The following is a 17,673-nucleotide window of genomic DNA, read 5'->3' as shown; positions in this document are numbered from 1 at the left end:
TATGGTTTATAACAGCAAATTTGCACTTAATGAAGCAGCAATAAAGCAATCTTATAATTGGGGGAGTCACCACAGCAGAAGGAACAGTATTAAAGAGTCACAGCATGAGTAAGGTTGACATACACTGGCCTAGATGAAGAGCTACAGTGGCGAATGGCTACTGAGTTAGGGAAATTATTCTGCTCCAAGAACAAAGTCCCACGTTGGCTATCCAACCTTAAGTGATCGGTCCTGGACACATGGATGCAGTAGATTATTCATACATGTGGGGGGAGGGTACGGGCATGCGTGGGCACACAAGCATGCATACATATGTATATGTATGTGTAACAAAAATAATCGGAGAGGTTATGAATTTGGGAGGCCCTGTGGGAAGAGTTGGAGGCAGAGGGGCAGGAATGAAATAAATGCAGTACTCATGTATGAAGTTCTCAGAAAATATTAAATTTGAAGAATTGAGGGGATTATCTGATTTCCCAGCTTCTCCCGCCCACTTTACTTATTCAAGCACAATTTTTTATGATTTTTTTCAGTGTAATTTGTTTTAATCATGTGTTATACATTAAAGTTTTAAGTATGTGTTGATTATGCAAATTGCTATTTTATGTGACTTCTTGGCTCAACATCTTATAAATATTTTCTGTCTCCACATTCTTTATCAGTACTCTTAATGGAATGACACCATAGTCCATAAAGCAGGAGAACCATCACTGATCTATCTGCTGCTTTACTGCTGGTCATTAGTGGTCCATTTATATTGTTTTCCAGTTCAAGTTAAAAGTTTCTCGGAATACCTTTGAACTAAAACTTATTGAATATTTCAATTTTACTCTATAGTCCTAGAAACTACTAAATCATCAGATAAGAATGCCTTTGAGATTTTAGATTTAAAGCAAAAAAGATTTTCTAAAGGGGTAATATCAATTAACTTTCCAATGTGGGAGAAGACTGAGCCTTTTTTTTTCCCCAATTAATGGGAAGTTAACTAGTGGTAGTACCAGGAACTGGTGAGAGGGTATGACTCCTACCATGTACTCTTGCTCCACAGTATCTGACGTGCTTGACCACATCAAGATCACAGACAGATAAACTTGCCTTTGATGTAGGACTGCGGGAACATGCCACAGGTAAGGTGTCATTCCCAGCTTTGGTCTGGTGGGGTCTTATGATAAGGACTTTTGAGAAAGATGCTGAATATGGTACTCAGTTGGAATTATACATCAGCAAGGTCAAAAAGATAAATTTAAAAACTGATTTAAAAACCTCTGAGGCTGAGTCACGGGAGGCTGTGTGGAGGATGAAAGCACGGGTCCTCGGCCGGGGATGCTGGGGGGTTGCAGCCTGAGAGACGAAACGACTCTAATGGATTACGGCTATAAATAGACAGTTTAGTTCTTGGGAACCAAAGGTACTAAGTAACTGCTAAGGCAACAAATAACATGACCTCATAATAGTGACATGTGTCTAGTGTAGAAAGCTGGAACCTTTGTACTCTGCAAACATTCCATTCCCAAATCACGTCAGGGATGCCACTAGCCTCGCCATTGTCCTCCGGTGCAGCTCCAGCATACTAACTGTATATTTTCTATAAGTTTCCTTAGGGTATCGCTTAAAATACCACATATAAACCTAACTCTGTAAGGGAAGAAATGGTTGTTTTGTTTTGTTTTGTTTTGTTTTGCCAGAAAAAGAAATATATCAACAACCCAAAAGCCCAATTGCCAAATAATTGAAAAAAGCGATGACGAAATGTCAGCATACTTGATCTAAACTTAAAACTTTTGTGATAGAATTAGTTCAAGAGAGAGATTTTTTTCTTAGATTTCACAATGAATAATCCAATGTCATTTGTCTTCTACAAAGTATCAAATACAATGGATAACTCTCCTCTTCTGCACATACATATGTATGTGAATAAAGTAATTATATATATGTATGTATTTATGTATGTATGTATGTATGTATGTATGTATGTATGTAGTCAGCCAAACAGTGTTATCCTGGAGGCTGAGAAGAGAATCATGAGTTCAAGGTCAGGCTACCAAGTAGGATTAAGACCAGTCTAAGCTACATAGCAAATTCCTTTTAGAAGTGGATACCAAGTAAGGTAGTGGCCAAACTGATACCAACTCACTCTCTAGAATCCAGAAATGAAGGCCAGATGCCCAGAAAAACTATCTTTAGTTACATTACCAAGAAAATACCAGCTTCCTGGGGACTATTCTGAAGACCAACAGGGAAGCAGAAGTTGAAACAAGACATATTTCACTTCAGTGAAGGAAAATACTTTGTAATATCTGCAATTAACCAGCAGAGGAACAGCTAGCTAGAAGACATAGAATGTTCTCTGTGGCTGCAAACATATATGGACAATTGTACCATCAGTCAAGGGCATTGCATATAGAATTTCTGCTCTGGGTAGAGGCTGCAGTATTACCAATTAGGAGGTGTGGTTGCAGGAAACAGAAAGTGATTTGAAGGATTTACTGGCAGGATACTGAATAGAATCAGACTACAGTTAGGGCTTCAGAATTAACCAGACTGTGGAAAGAGAGACCAGGGAAGTAAAATCACTTCAGGAACTACAGAAATTGTGTTGGAATATAGTCTCTAACATTATGGCATTTCCCACTAACAGGACAGCAGTTCCAATGTTATGCCTCCAAAGAAAGACAAAAGTTTATGCTATTATTCTAAAATGAGCCTCCTTTATCAATTAAGAATTCAGATATCTGATTTCATGATGATCAGAAACCATGTAGAATCCTGTATGTGCCCCCACTGGTTCTGTGGTTTGCACAGAGGTGCCCTCTCCCTTTGTTCACAGAAAAAATTGGGGCTTATCTCTGACTGTCGTGACCTTTTCTCCCCTAAAATAAAATCATGTGTGAATTAGATTTGGGGTTTCTTTGTTTTCAGCTTATGTGTTTTTCTTCAAGAATAATTTCCTCTAAAATGTTGTCAATCTTTGCTAAAAATTACAAATTGAGTGAAATGTCACAGTATGAATGTAAGTTGGCCTCTCTGTATAAGCCAGATGCCAATCTTGGAGCATGCAATCAGAAAACTCATATATAGTCCTTCTATTTATAAAGCAGCAAAATGGTGTTATATTTTTTGAAAGCTGGAAAGGGATGGAAAATACCAAATTCTAGTAAAGAGTTCAGGAAATGTAGTTAATTTACTATTACAGCCTCTAATGAAAAGAAATGAAGGTAGATTCTATTACTCATTTCAGAAGTTGCTTTCTGAGTTCCTGGAAACAATTTGTAGGAACTTTGGTAACAGCAGACCTAGTAGATATATGAGCCAGGCCAGGTTCTAACAGACTGCTCGGAAGCTGACATGTGTGGATACATAGGAAAAGGTTGACTGGTTGTATCTTCATGCAAATTTATTTCCTGAAGTACTTCAGTTTTTGTTCACCCTTGATCTATTGCAGTCATATGCTCTTTGAGTCTGGAGAGTACACTGGCTTCCACCATTAACGATTGGGATTTTATGGGATGAGACCTATTATGAAGAGGGGTCACATGGAATCTGCCAGAGAAAAATTCTAGTTCTTTAGCAAGCAATCCTACAAATGTTCTTTAGCACAGGACATCTCTGGAGGTATGAAGAAGCAGGATGATCCTTAGCTGTGTTGGATGTCAAGGAGAACATGTGAAGAAATAAGTTAGGGGATGAATGTTTTATCAACAATATGATTTTTTTTAACCTACACATTGGTAAATTCTTGGGCTTAACAGACTGAATAATCACTGTATTCCTTAGTTTGGTTGCTCAGTTCTTCATGCTTTTGAGGTTTGCTTTGATTTCAGTAGTTAGGTATACATTTGGAATTCAGATTTTAAAGAAATGGTTGTTAAAATGACATCATACACATTCTGCCAGTGCTGCCATGCATTTCGGAGCCAGTGACTGATGGGTCCCCATTAGGAGTTGAAGGAACAGCTCCATTTGTGAATGTCCATTCAGGGTTCTCCTCATGCTGGATGCCCTATCCTGGACCCCAGGGGCCATGAGGAATAGGCTCATAACCTTTCACTCTTAATGTGAAAGTCATATTTTTATAATACAGTTTTAAATTTAATCAAATATCTACACATAATTAAATTTTAAAAGATAAATGGTACTCTGATGTTTATTAAAAATATCTGCTCTTGCTTCTAGGTCCCTGCCTCAGGTGTCTGTGTTCAGCTTCATTAGTATCACTTGCTGTTGTTTATGAAAAATATGTATATACTGCCATTTGATTATTCTTTCTAGATTAGGTTCATCTATTCGTGTTTTGATAAAGCTTTATTCTTACCTTGTACTCTTCACCATCCTTCTTCCTTACATTTTTAGTATGTTCATATCTATTTTAACACAAAAACCAAAGCAATAACTACATTGATATAACTACTGTCACATATTTGTAAGTAACCTACATATGTACTACCATCAAGTTTGTCTTATTGCTTTAAGGCTTTGTCTTAATTCGTTTGTCTTCTGTGACTATACCGTGGATTCACATCTAAGTTTTCCCATTGACCAAAAATGTCCCTAAATTATTAGGTTCAGTCACATTAACTCTTAATATTCTTAGAGACATCCATCATCACTCAGGAGCTTGTTTTGCCTCTTCTAGATTCTAAGTCTCCTCCACTACACCAGGAACTACTAACTGTTGCATTTTGGTGAAACACACCACACACTAGCTTTCACAGAAAAAGATGCCTGTAGGTAGCAAATCATCTGAAGTTTTATTCACCCTAGCTTCATAAGTAATTCATAATTTAGCTTAATTCCGTATTATAAGTATTTTTTCTCGGCTTCCTGGTGGCTTGCTTTTAACTTGTATTCTGGCTGTTGAGACAAGCATATTCTGATTCCTGATGCGCTGTGAGTGATGGATTTTCTTTTCTAGAATCTCTTGTTTCTGTCTCTAATGTCTGAAATTCCAGGGTGTGTCTTGTGGACTCTTTCTGTTGTGCAGTCTCAGGAGGATGCAGTGTAGGATGGAGGCTTACCTATGCAAGGAACTCTGGGGACCTTTGCCATTTGCAGATGCTTGTTCAGCACTTGGGAAGTTTTGGAAATATGATTTCTCTGTTAATTCTATTATTGTTTTCTGGAAGTCTTTCTAGAATAGATTTTAGGATTTTTTTTTTTTTAGATTTTTATTTTGATTAAAATATAATTGCATCATTTTCCTCTCCCCTTTCCTCCACCAGAGCCCTCACTGGCTTCTCCTAACTCTTCCTCTCCTCTGCTCACTCCCTTTCAAATCATAATTCTCTTCTTTTTTTAAAGACAAAGTCTTACTGTATCATCCTGAAATGCTCTATATAGACCAGAGTGGTCTCAAACTCCGTGGTCTGCCTGCTGATGCGTCCTGAGTGCTGGGATTAAGGGTGTGTGCCATCATGCCCAACTCTAGTTTTCTTCCTATTTCTACTCACGTGTGTGTGTGTGTGTGTGTGTGTGTTCCTTTTGGGAGACTTTTCAACTGTGTATACTTATCATTTTTCTCTTGAGAGAAATTTTTTACTCTCTCAAGGAATTCTTCAAGATACTTTCCAAGTATAACATTTTCTTTCTTTTTGAGATTGTTAGTTCTAAAATTATTTAAAGCTTTTGTTTTCATATAATCTTTTTTTTCCCTTTCAGGCCACCCTACCATTTTTATTTGTTTATGCCAATGTTAGAGCTTTCTTCAAATTCTATGTAATCTTTTGTCTTTGCTCATTTTTAGGCCAAAGTCATAAAAACAGACAGAAAGCTGGGATGTAGCTTGGCACATGTTAGACCTCACTCTGGGTTTGTATTTCAGAACCCTGGGCATTTAAGAGGAAATCTCAAACCCTGGCATCTTAACCTTAGATACATTGGCCTCCCTAAAAATCAATCCTTAAATCTGAGGACTTGTAAAAACCATTCAGCTTTTGCAACTGGTGTTTTGGAAGCTGAAGGGCAGAGGGAGAGAAGCTGGGGAGTTTCTATCCGTTCTATCTGTAGCTGTGTGTTCTCAGAATGCCTCCACTTTCTAATGTGGCCGTGTCTTATGGTATTTCTAAGACCAGACTCTTGTTGGTTTGCAACTCCACAATTCTTCTGTACCCTGGAGGAAGAAGAGGCAACTGCTTGTGTGGGATGAAGAGGGAATCTGGGGGCTTAAATGTCCTTAAAACCTTTTTTTAGCCATTCTTCCTGTTGACAAGCCATCTTTATCTTCAGCTGAAGTGGTTTTCCTGCTGGATCTATTCATAGCAGGGTGTGCTTTTTAAGTCAGTGGCTTCTTCTCCACTGTCTTAGTTAAAATTGTAATTTTTTTCAATAACAGTTTTTCTTCCTTGGTACACATGTTTTCATATGTTTTAAGTTGTGTTAGATCTTATAGGTTTGGGCCTTAAGAAACGAACAAAAACTCTATTTACTATTATTTCAGTGCATTTCATAAAAGGTGAGGAAGAATGATAAAATTGTTTAAAGGTTCAATGTATGACTGAAATAGGGTCCTTGAGGCCCCCTTTCTATGGGGACAAGGATTGAGATCCTTTAATATAGCCCAGGGTAGCCTCATACTCATTGAGCCAAAGACAAACTTGAACTTCTGATCTTCTTGTCTGCACATGTACCACCAAAATATACTCTGAAATCAATTAATTAAAAAAGATGTAGAAGTGATTGTGAAGATATCATATCTTATATCCATTCAGATAATAAATATTCAGACTTCTGACAGGTCTCCAATAGTTTACCCAAATTTTGTCTTTCTGTCTTTGAAGTGAAAAATATAGTCAAGGGCACACATTAGACAACAGGGTTGGTTATAGGTAAATGGTAATTGAAGCAGAAAGAGATAGGCAGAGGGAGAGATCATTGGAGGGAGTGTGGGACAGAATTAGGATCGCTGCTTTGTAGGACACAGATGCTAACTCATGAAGCATTCACGTAGGAGAAGCCTGTTGGTGGACCATACATCCTGCTTCCAAACAAAGGTCTGAAGGAGAGAAAGTACGAATCGGAGATGACCTTATCCTCGTCAGTGTGTCCTCCGAAAGATACCTTGTAAGTACCACTTGACAGCAGCATCTTTTCTTTTAGAATGTCCCTATAGTAATGGGTGGACGGGGGAAACAGAGGCACTGCAGGCTGGGTAGGACAAGGTATCTCTCCCCTGTGAGGCAATCCTAGTGCCTGGAATTTAACTGTTAGCTTTCCTTTTAGATTATTGTGTTAGATCCAGCAAATGCTTAAGAAGATTTAAGCAAATAATTAAGAAGAATTAAGTCACATTACTATGAATTTATCACATTGTGTGGTTTTTTCCAAGTTGAAAACAAGCCAGCAAAAAGGGATGCAGGAAAATAAGCCTGACAGAGAACAGGGGCTGTAAAAATGTTAGTGCCTGGGTTATTACAGAGACTGACAGAGACGTGAGGTCTTTCATCTAAGGAGAGATGTCAGTCCTCCGTGAAGCTCCACTCAGGGTAGGGATGCCTGAAGATAGAGAAATGCCAAACATAAGTGTTGAGTTTCTCAGCAGATTCTCATAGGGCCAGTCCTGCCAGTCACTTTCGCCTTGCTGTCTCCAAATGTTGAAGTAATTTTATTCCTATTTGTGAGGGGTGTTTTTATTTATTTATTTATTTATTATCCTACAAGAAGTAGACATTTTAAAATTGTGCAGAGTCGGGGATGCATCTGAAGTGACAAGGTTAACACTTGTCAGTCACCTCTGTGGCTGCATAGTTCTTCCTGGAATAAAGTGCCACCTATGAAACTGCTTCAAGATTGGGCGAAGAAAGGTCCCACACATATGTAGAAGGAGTCATGGGGAAGGGAGGCTGTTTAACTTAATGCTTGACTTTCTGGTGGGAAGCTCCGATAGGAATGGACTACCTGTTAAAAGGAGGTTTTGCTTCTTTTCCCACTGCAGCATCTCTCGATATCAAATGGTAGCACCCAAGTGGATGCCTCCTTTATGCAAACACTGTGGAACGTACATCCTACGTGCTCAGGAAGTAGCATCGAGGAAGGTAGGCCTTTGTACTACCGTCAGACCTCCGCCTGCCGCTCCCTCTGCACTGTGTTTGTGAACAGTTTCTGCTGTCCCTCAACACCCACGTGCAGCATGGTTTTATTTCTGTATTTCATGTCAGTATAGATTATTTTCTATCGCTACTCCCCATGGGTATCATTGCCCTTGATTTCATTCTTTGGTACCTGTTGTTAGTTTATCACTAAAAGCACACAGAATTTGTTTACTATTGGTAAGTATTTTTTATTTATTTTTTTTATTCATGCTTACTTTCAGTAAGTAAGCTGGCCTAGAAACTTCTATCTTGAAAGAGATCATTTGCTGGAAAGATGAAATGGCTTAGATTCCAACCCTACTCTATGCCTCTCTCCATAATAGAAAGGAACTTCCTTCATAAGGAGTATAAAATTAGTCTCTGGTTGTTACTTACCAATGTGGAACACCCCTTATAATAATACATGAAAACTTCTCACTATTAATTGTTCCTATGGAAATAAGATCATTTAACTTCATTTTCATACCCAGTTACTCTGAGACAGGCAAAGTCAATGCACTTTACAGGTTATGGAATGAATATCCTGGCCCTGCCTCACTCAGAGGGAATTCCACAGCTGGGCAGATGAATAGGATGCCAGTGACCCGAGGGTTCTTGCAATCCATTCTAGCTCTTTACAGAAAGACCTGGATTTGTAAAAGTTGCCTCATCATAGCTTCAACCCTAGTTTTCTTCCTAAGCCTCATAGTTTCAATCTGGGGAAACCCTTCTGCATTGTAATGTTTGAAAATGGGAAAATGAGAGTTGTCAAAGTGAGAGCCTCCTTTCAGAAGGCATCACAGTCACGCTACAGAGTTTGAACATGACAAATCTTGCTTGTTGGTACACTATGAGAAGCTTTTAAAAGTCAGGGTTCTATCCCCCTGTCTCTCCTTTCCTCTTTCCTCCATCCCCCTGTCTTTCCTGTCTCTCTTCTTATTCTCTCTTTCCTTTCTCTTTCTCTGTCTGCGCTCTCTCTCTCTCTCTCTCTCTCTCTCTCTCTCTCTCTCTCTCTCTCTCACACACACACACACACACACACAGACACATGTGTACATACATACAAACATTAACATGCCTTTGTAAAGTTACTGTCAGTCTTTCCCTCCTATCAGGAATCAGACTCCCTATCTTAAATCTGGAAAGTTTCAGGTCCATCTTGATGTTAAATGTTTCATCTTCACCACAGAAATAAAATTACCTCAGTCCCAACAGAGAGCTTGTAGAGATAAATTAAGGAGTGTTCTCACAGAAGCGCTGAGGGCCCTTGTGTGGATGAAATCTGAAGAGCTCATCAGCTTAGTCATCTGGGGGTAGAGAATGGCCTTTCAGCATCCGCAATCCTGCCCTCGTGGATATTAGTGGCCCTTCACTTGATGCTGTCTGTGTGACTGTGATCCACACTCGCATAGATTTCAGCTTAAAAAAATAATGCTGTAATACACAGCACTTGGCGGTTTCTCAGAGGAGGAGGAGATTGATTGGAAAAGCCCACAGATTATTCATGATGGGTGCTTAGCGGCGATAGTCTCACCATCAAGAGAGGATAAAGAGTTTAATCAAGGGCTTGATGGCTGAGGTTTTTAATTTCCTATGTAAATTGGCTACTAGGGATTCCCTTCAGTATGTCGTGAATTATTTAAATGCAAAAAATGCAACTGTACATATTAGTTTAATTAGCAATTGGAAAAATACTTGTGAATATTTGAAGGAAGTTTAAGCTAATCTCTTCATGCCTCCATTGAAAGAAAGTGCTAAGACAACTCCAACCATCTCTGTACAATATGCTCTGATAACACCATTTTCCCCTCTGGCATGATTTCTTGTTAATGTTTTAATCCTGTACCCAAAATAGTTGGAGACAGGCTACCCCCACCAAGTGATCTAATCACATAATTTAAAAAGAAAAACTCCTAATACAGACATTGAACATATGAAGTCCACATGTCTCTTGAGAATGGACTAGCCTAGAGAATTTTTAATTCAGGAGAATAACAAATCCAATTTCTTTGTGCAGAACTAGATTAGCCGGGCCTAATATGCTCCTGGAATTAATGCCTGGGATTCATTTGAAGACTAATAGGTCATCATGCCCTTGAAGTTCATTGTTTCTTTTCAGGGTCTGAACTATTGAGACTCTGTTTTGCTGAAATCTAAGTGCTCGTTGATAGCATTAAGTGCACACGTACAATTCAGACCTGCTGGAGTCACTCTGCTCCCTACCTGGGGAAATAGATGCACCATCAAATATGATCTGTATTTGTTAACTAGAATTGAAAACTACCTTCTCCTAAAATATCTCAAGAGCATATTATTTCCTTTTCCTAGATAACACTTAAAAACAGATTGCCACCCTTTTCTGACTAATTTCTATCCCATGACCATAATTTAATTTGGATTTTGCCACAAAGTGTATGCACTAAGATTGTAATATCTGGTGATTTAGTATTGAGTTATTAGCTTCTTACAAAACTGGAAAATCCTTTTCTTTCTAACAATAATTTTCCTTTTGTTTTGTTTTGCTTTGTTAGTGATAACAGTTGATATACTGCTTTCACCTTCCACTTGATGCTTGGCCTTTATTTCTCAATAAATTAATTGCAAGAGTTAGAATTCTTTTCCACTGAGGTCCGAATTCATGGATTCTATGCTCTCCCAAGTGTACCTCTCTCACTGTTTTGTAAAACCAGCTATGACCTACATGAATTTACCCTTATTGAGTACAGTGTTCTCCTTAAGTTTTTGACAAGTTCTGGTGGTATACCATTTTTTCATAGGATACCTACTCGGTGGCCACGTAGTTCGTCTTTTCCACGGTCACGATGAATGTTTGACGATACCATCTACAGATCAGAATGATTCTCAGCACAGGTAAGCCACTATCCTTCTGTCTGGGCTGTCTCTACTCTCTAGTAACTTGTATTAAAGAGTTTGCATTTTATTTGGCCACATGTGGTTTATGTAGGTCTTTCTCACTTGGACTGACCTTCTTCTAGCCAAAACTCCAGTTTGTTAAATCCAAAATATAAATAAATAAATAACTGTTTACCTTCAATCTAAGCAAACAATGCTACGATGCATCTCAAGCCATGAATTGCCTTTCATTGCTCCTGTGTCTGAATCATCCACATTGGTGAGAGAAATCAGCAATTCTAGAGAGGCTGTGTATTTACAAAAGTTATTGCTGGTCCTTGAAAGGCAGCTTATTTCTATTCATCCCATTTAGTGGACTAAGTAATTAAGATGGAATTGTAGCTTTCATTTTTCTTGATACCAACTCATATGGGAGAAACGAAGCATCAGAATCCAACAGAAGATAGACTTAGCAGTGAGCTATCCCAAGGACTATAGTTAGAGGTAGTATAGAGGTGAACTATCTTTAGTCCAAAGGTGATTGTTTAATGGGCTCTTGTTAAAGATTCAAAATTTTCAGGGAACATAGCAAGTAGGAAGAGAGTCACATTGTAAGGGACTCAAGTCACCACTGGACAGTTTCTAAGATACACAGACATACATTCAATGGTGCTGTGTCTGGGTCCTTCAGCACTCAGAACAAGGGGTGAAAACCAAGAGCAAGTCATTCTATATACACCCTGTTGTATATAGAAGACACTATTTCCTTAAAGTTATCCAGAACCTTTGGCTCTTATACTCTTTCTGCTTCCTGTCTGTACAGGCCACTGAACCTTGAGGGGCCATCTACTAGATGGGTATAGCACTATGTCATTTGGCCTCATTTTATTGCTGTTCTCCTTTAATAATCAATGTACTAATAGTAGTAAGGAAGACTAACTGTGTGTGTGTGTGTGTGTGTGGTGTGTGTGTGTGTGTGTGTGTGTGTGTGGTGTTGTTGTTGTTGTTTTAAGATAGAAATTTGGCGTGAGAACATGAAGCTGTATGGGTAGGGAAGCAGAGAAGACCTGAGGAGAGATGGAGTAGGGGAAATGATATCAAATATATCATATGAGTTTTCTTCAATAAAATGTTTTTAAAAGATTCAGAATTTTATTAAATGGGAGATATTAATTTACATAGTAAATATGTACTCAAGATTTATTACTATTTTATTTTCCTTCAAAGGAAGAGTACCTAAAATTTTCTGCCTTGTGACTGTACAAGTCTGATATATTAAGTAAAAATCAAACCTCTTATCTAAATTCAACTTAATTTTGACAGTAATTGGTCCAATCTGGCGACTGAAGTATCTTATCTTGTTGTCATGCTTACAAGATCCTTCTCAACTACATTAATTTTACTTAACTGGTGACATAAGAGACAAATCCTGGCACTTCAGAGATCATGTTGATTGACTTCTGCCAGTGGTGGCATCCTGGCTTGTTCCCGACGGAAACCTAGAGAGCTGGAGTTTGCTGACTTGCTCTTGGTGCTCACCCCTTGTTCTGAGTGCTGAAGGACCCAGACACAGCACCATTGACTGTATGTCTGTGTATCTTAGAAACTGTCCAGTGGTGACTTGAGTCCCTTACAATGTGACTCTCTTCCTACTTGCTATGTTCCCTGAAAATAACCCAGATGTAAGATAGAACAGAATCCAGAGCACACTGAAACTAGACTTATATAAGTGTTGTGAGTGATTTATTCTGTACCACCTTAGTGGCTGTACTTCCTGGTTTTGTGTGTCAACTTGACACAGGCTGGAGATATCACTGAGAAAAGAGCTTCAGTCAAGGAAATGCCTCCATGAGATCCAGCTATAAGGCATTTTTCAATTAGTGATCAAGTGGGGAGGGCCCAGCCCATTCTGGGTGGTGCCATCCCTGGCTTGGTAGTCTTCCATTCTGTAAGAGCAGGCTGAACAAGCCAGGGGAAGCAAGCCATTAAGTAACATCCCTCCATGATGTTAGGATACGGATCAGCTCCTGTATCCTAAGTTGCTTAAGTTTCAGTCCTGACTTCCTTTAGTGATGAACAGCAATGTGGAAGTGTAAGCTGAATAAAACCTTTCCTCCCAAACTTGCTTCTTTTTCATGATGTTTTGTGCAGGAATAGAAACTCTGACTAAAACAATGGCTGACAGTGGTGTCTACATGGTGAAGAAAGTTCAGTCAACCTGATTTCCCTTAGAATTAAGGATCACTAGCTAAATATTGCCATGTGGACTTATTCAGTTGCTGGATTTTTTAAATTTAATCTTTGTTTTGTTTTTATTTGATTTTAGTAGGGTGGGATTTTGTTCTTTCTCTCTCTTTCTCTCTCTCTCTCTCTTTCTTTTCTTTCTTTCTTTCTTTCTTTCTTTTTTTTTTTTTTTTTTGAGAATGAGTTTTACTGTATAATCTGTTTTGCCTAGGAATCACTATGTGGCTTTGAACTCAGATATCCACCTGCCCCTTCCTCTTAGCTCTATGATTAAATACCTGGCTTACTGTTATAAAAAGCAGTTTTTAAGATATAAAAACAGCAGTTTTTTTATATCTTACTGTGCTATATTACGTGGAATGCTTTCAGATAGCTAAAAAAATGAAGCTTATAATAGTGTATGGTGGCTATCTACATCTAAATGAAACATAGTACATCTTTATCAGCTTTTCCCTCCTGTTCTATCCTGTTCTACTTTTGAGGACAGGAATTTGGAAGACATAAAGTGGTTATCACATGCATTGCCTTCATCTCTATTACTGAAACTACAGCCACAATAAAAATAGCCTGGTCTGAAACTATGCTGTATGAAGATGGCTCGTGCTTTGACAGTAATTCCTGTTAAGTGCTCTAACAAGGTCCTGTGTAAAGGGGAAAGTAAAGAAGTATTTGAAAAGCATCGTTGGGAGAATGAGGGAAATGGTGGTCAGGTTCCAAAATAAGTTCAGTGGAACAAGGGGAGAGATAAAAGCAACAGCAAGAGGCACCTGGATCTGGACATGTACTCCATAGGATCTGATCTAAAATTAATCCAAAACGAAAAGTGTTCTCGAGCTGGGAACTTAACTCAAGCTGTTAACAAAGAAGATGACAAGACACTTGTCTCTTTCCTATGCATGGCAGCATGAGGGACTGAGATTGGGTAAGAAAGCAACTGTTGGGGACTTTAGAGCCTAAATTCTGGCGTTCTCAATGAAAGCAGGATGACATGATGCCTCGGTATTGCTTTCTATCTAGGCACTATGAGCAGTAAACCTCTTCATTAGTATTCGTTATCAAAAAAAAAATCGTCCACTAGTCAGAATCATCAAAAACATTGAAATCAGGAAAAAAGAACAGGCAATAGAGACCATGCTAAGAAATTCTAGGAACTACTAAAATACTAACTTCCCAGATGAAATGGATTTCCTTTCCTCTGAACCTTGGGAGTAGGCAGGGTTGATGGAAATATTCCCTAGGAATGAAAACTCAGGGCCACGATCTCACATTCTGAACTCAGATGCTTGGCTCTGCCTTGGCTTATCAAACAACCTGAGCTAAGTCACTCAACCTGTTGGAGCCAGAACTAAGATGCCAGCCAGGCTTTCAGAAGCAGCTCACCCTTCCACCCACTCTGCTCCTCTTATTGCTGTTGTTTAAGAGAACAGGAACATGTTTCAACCATGGTAACCTTGTGAGATTAAACAGATCAAGCTGCTAGAATGTCTCAGTTAGGTTTAATGGGCATTTAAGAATACTTCAGAACTTGGACTTAGAGAGTCTTCTGATGCTAGCTCTAGGACTGAACTGCATGAGACCCAAGGTGGGCCACTATATCGCTACCTTTCTGTTAGCCTTTACTAAAGGCAAAGATGGCCCAGCGAAAATCTCAGTCAGTATGTATGAATAGCAATGTAGGTAAAGTAGCATTTCCATTTTTGGCCAGGTACAGAAACACCTAGGAGTTAAAGCTATAAAAGAATGTAAAATTTTCTTTGCTAAATATTTCCTAGTAGTGTATACATTTAAAACAAGGCTTAGAAATGTTCTCTATAATCCCTCCAAAATGATGTAACCATGCTTAATATAATATTTGATTGCATCTATGTGCTCTTAATGTGTTATTCTATACATGCTTACAGATTATCTGTATTTAAAAAATTGGATAAATCTGTATTTTATAGTTCTTTATATATCTATGAACATTTGTTTTAAACTTTCTTCTTAAAATACCTTGAGTCTTTACATCCCATGATTTAACTATTCTTATTAGACCTGTTTTACAGGGAAGGGAGTTGAACCACAGAGAACTGACAGATCTTTTCTAGTTCATAATACTAACAGATCCAAAACAGGTATCTTTCCCTTTTATATGTATCTTTTGAACTAATTCAGACTACGTCAACATAAGGGATGGGTATCTATTTCCTTTTCATCACTATAGACTTTTTTTTCTAAAATCTAGGTCCAAATTCTTCTGAAGTTGTGAATAGTTCATTTTTTGTATACAGACACACTGTGACAGAGGTGGGATGTAAGGCTGGTGAATTCAAATGTAGTTATATGATTGGTCTGGAAAAGTCTCAAGAACATGATATCCAACATCTTCCTCTGACCTTTCTGCATACACAGTTTATTTAATCACACAGAAATGTACACATGCATGCACACATCACTTGTAGTTGATCAATAAAAGTATAACAATTTAATTCACATAACTGGTAATCTAAGTAGGTTGGTTCCCATTGTACAGATCCAAAGATTGAGACTTCAACAATAATTAGAAAAGTATCAACAATACTGTATTACTCAAAATTCTGAGTTGTAAGAGAACAAGGGAGATATGGGGAACTTAGGAGGTCAAGTAGAAAGGAAAAACCTAAGGACCACTGTGGCACTCTGTGTCAGGACCTGTAATAGAAGAGTAACTATCACAGACTTCTGCTAAAATATACATGAAATGTTGAGTTTGAGTACACTGGTTACCAAACATTGGCGTTTCAGTTTAGGCAAACCTATCTTGATGATTTAAGGTGACAATGTGAGGGAAACCAAGTGACACTGTACACTGTGGATTGTCTGTGAAATTGCTTCACAAATCTAAAATTAATCCAAAACAAAAAGGGTATTAAAAAAGAGAGTTCTCAAGCTGGGAAGGAAGAACCATGCAATAATGGAACCATGAAAACTATGGCAACTGCAGACACAACTTTGTTCCAGGCTTCCTAAAACAATGATGGGATTCACACTGTCCAACATGTGTTCAAAAGTAAAAATGTATTTATAATAAATGGAAACTACATTGAGAAGCCTAACGTAAAAGGCTCAGATCATTTTTTGTCAGGAACATGGTATAAGACTGAGCTACTTTAACAATGTAGAAATGGAGGACATTGTTCCCCTTTCTTTCTGGTGATCTATGAGTGCATATGGGGTGTCCCCTCCCCTTAGGCAGATTTTATTCATCCTAGGAGTAAGATAAAGTCCACCAACCAATCCTCCCTTTGAGTTTGCTGACTTGGGAGTGTTAGATAGCTAGTGTGAGCCTCCTCTGCAAGGAATTGTCCTTCACTGGCAAGGAATTGTAAGGAACTGGTGCTGATCTCCCAACTCTGCTTACAGAAGGGTGTTCTATGAAGCTGGAGGAGCTGGGACCAGAGCCAGGTCTCTGTGGAGAGTGGAACCCCTTCGGATAAGGTAACACATGGTCTAGATGGTGCCATTCGCAAGAGTGGTTGGTTTTCCAGTATCGTCTATTCTCTTACATTTATCACTTGCTATGTCTTGAGAAGAACCCTCAAAAGTTTATGGTTGAGAGCAAAATTCTAGAATTTCTATGGCTTTGATTATAAGGAATCACACACACGCACACACACCCTTTCTCACACCCAAGATTTTTCCAGTTTTTTATTTTGAGTCTAAAATTAGTTGCCCCCTACTTTTAAAGAGCCTGGGTAATCAGAGCTATCTTTGCAGGTACCACTGAAAACCCTCAGAGTATCCCCTCTCCCCTTGCTGCTCTGGAAGACTTCAGTAGATGTCTTGGCTCCAGTAAGAGCTATGTTTAAACAACAAAGATAGACAGGTAGTCATGATGGCAGCTAGTAAAATAAAATTCAAAACTCAAATAGTTGTGAAGAAAACAACATTTGTCAGAATATCTCAAACAGTAATGTACGTAGGTGGAAGGAACAAAGGCTGATTTTTCAACCATGAGCTTGAGTAACAGCTTTTAAAGCTTGAGAAACTCGTCCTTTAAACTCCAAATGCTAAAGGCCCATCTGGTTAAGAGTGGATTCTTTTATTTGCTGAGAAGATGGGTAAGTTAGGTTAGAGCTAAGCATCTGGAGATGAGAGAGAAGGGACTAAATATTGCAACCTGCTTCTTTTCCATTTCCTCCCTAGCAGCCAGCCCAGTGTTTCTTTAAACATATATTCAAGATCAAGATGAAGAGAGGGAAGGAGGGGCAGACAGACAGAGAGAGAGAGAGAGAGACAGACAGACAGAGAGACAGAGAGACACAGAGACAGAGAGACAGAGAGAGACAGAGACAGAAACACAGAGAGACAGAGACAGAGAGATAGAATGTGTTGTATAACCCCCCAAAATGGTCTACTAGAAATGACAAGAAAATATTGGAGCCTCTCCTATACCCCTCTTTCTCTCCTTTTCTGCCCTTTTAAATGGTTTATTGAGAAACTTTTGAAGATGTTGATTTGGAGTGTATCACTTTTTTATTGAAAATCAAAAGTT

The 17,673-nt window shown here is 38.6% G+C and overlaps 1 protein-coding gene across 1 annotated transcript in view; it reads left to right on the top strand.

The window, feature by feature from the left end:
• Nucleotides 1-17,673, top strand: part of Ryr3 (ryanodine receptor 3) — a 410,215-nt gene that overhangs the window by 69,987 nt on the left and 322,555 nt on the right. The window contains 5 exon segments of the mRNA XM_052181674.1: nucleotides 1,049-1,127; nucleotides 6,944-7,056; nucleotides 7,928-8,027; nucleotides 10,841-10,934; nucleotides 16,542-16,616. Coding sequence (XP_052037634.1) covers nucleotides 1,049-1,127; nucleotides 6,944-7,056; nucleotides 7,928-8,027; nucleotides 10,841-10,934; nucleotides 16,542-16,616 — 461 coding nt within the window.

This window comes from Apodemus sylvaticus, chromosome 5 (genome assembly GCF_947179515.1).
Source record: "Apodemus sylvaticus chromosome 5, mApoSyl1.1, whole genome shotgun sequence".
In the NCBI taxonomy this organism is placed as follows: Eukaryota; Metazoa; Chordata; class Mammalia; order Rodentia; family Muridae; genus Apodemus; species Apodemus sylvaticus.
This window is presented reverse-complemented; position numbering and strand designations above follow the sequence as displayed.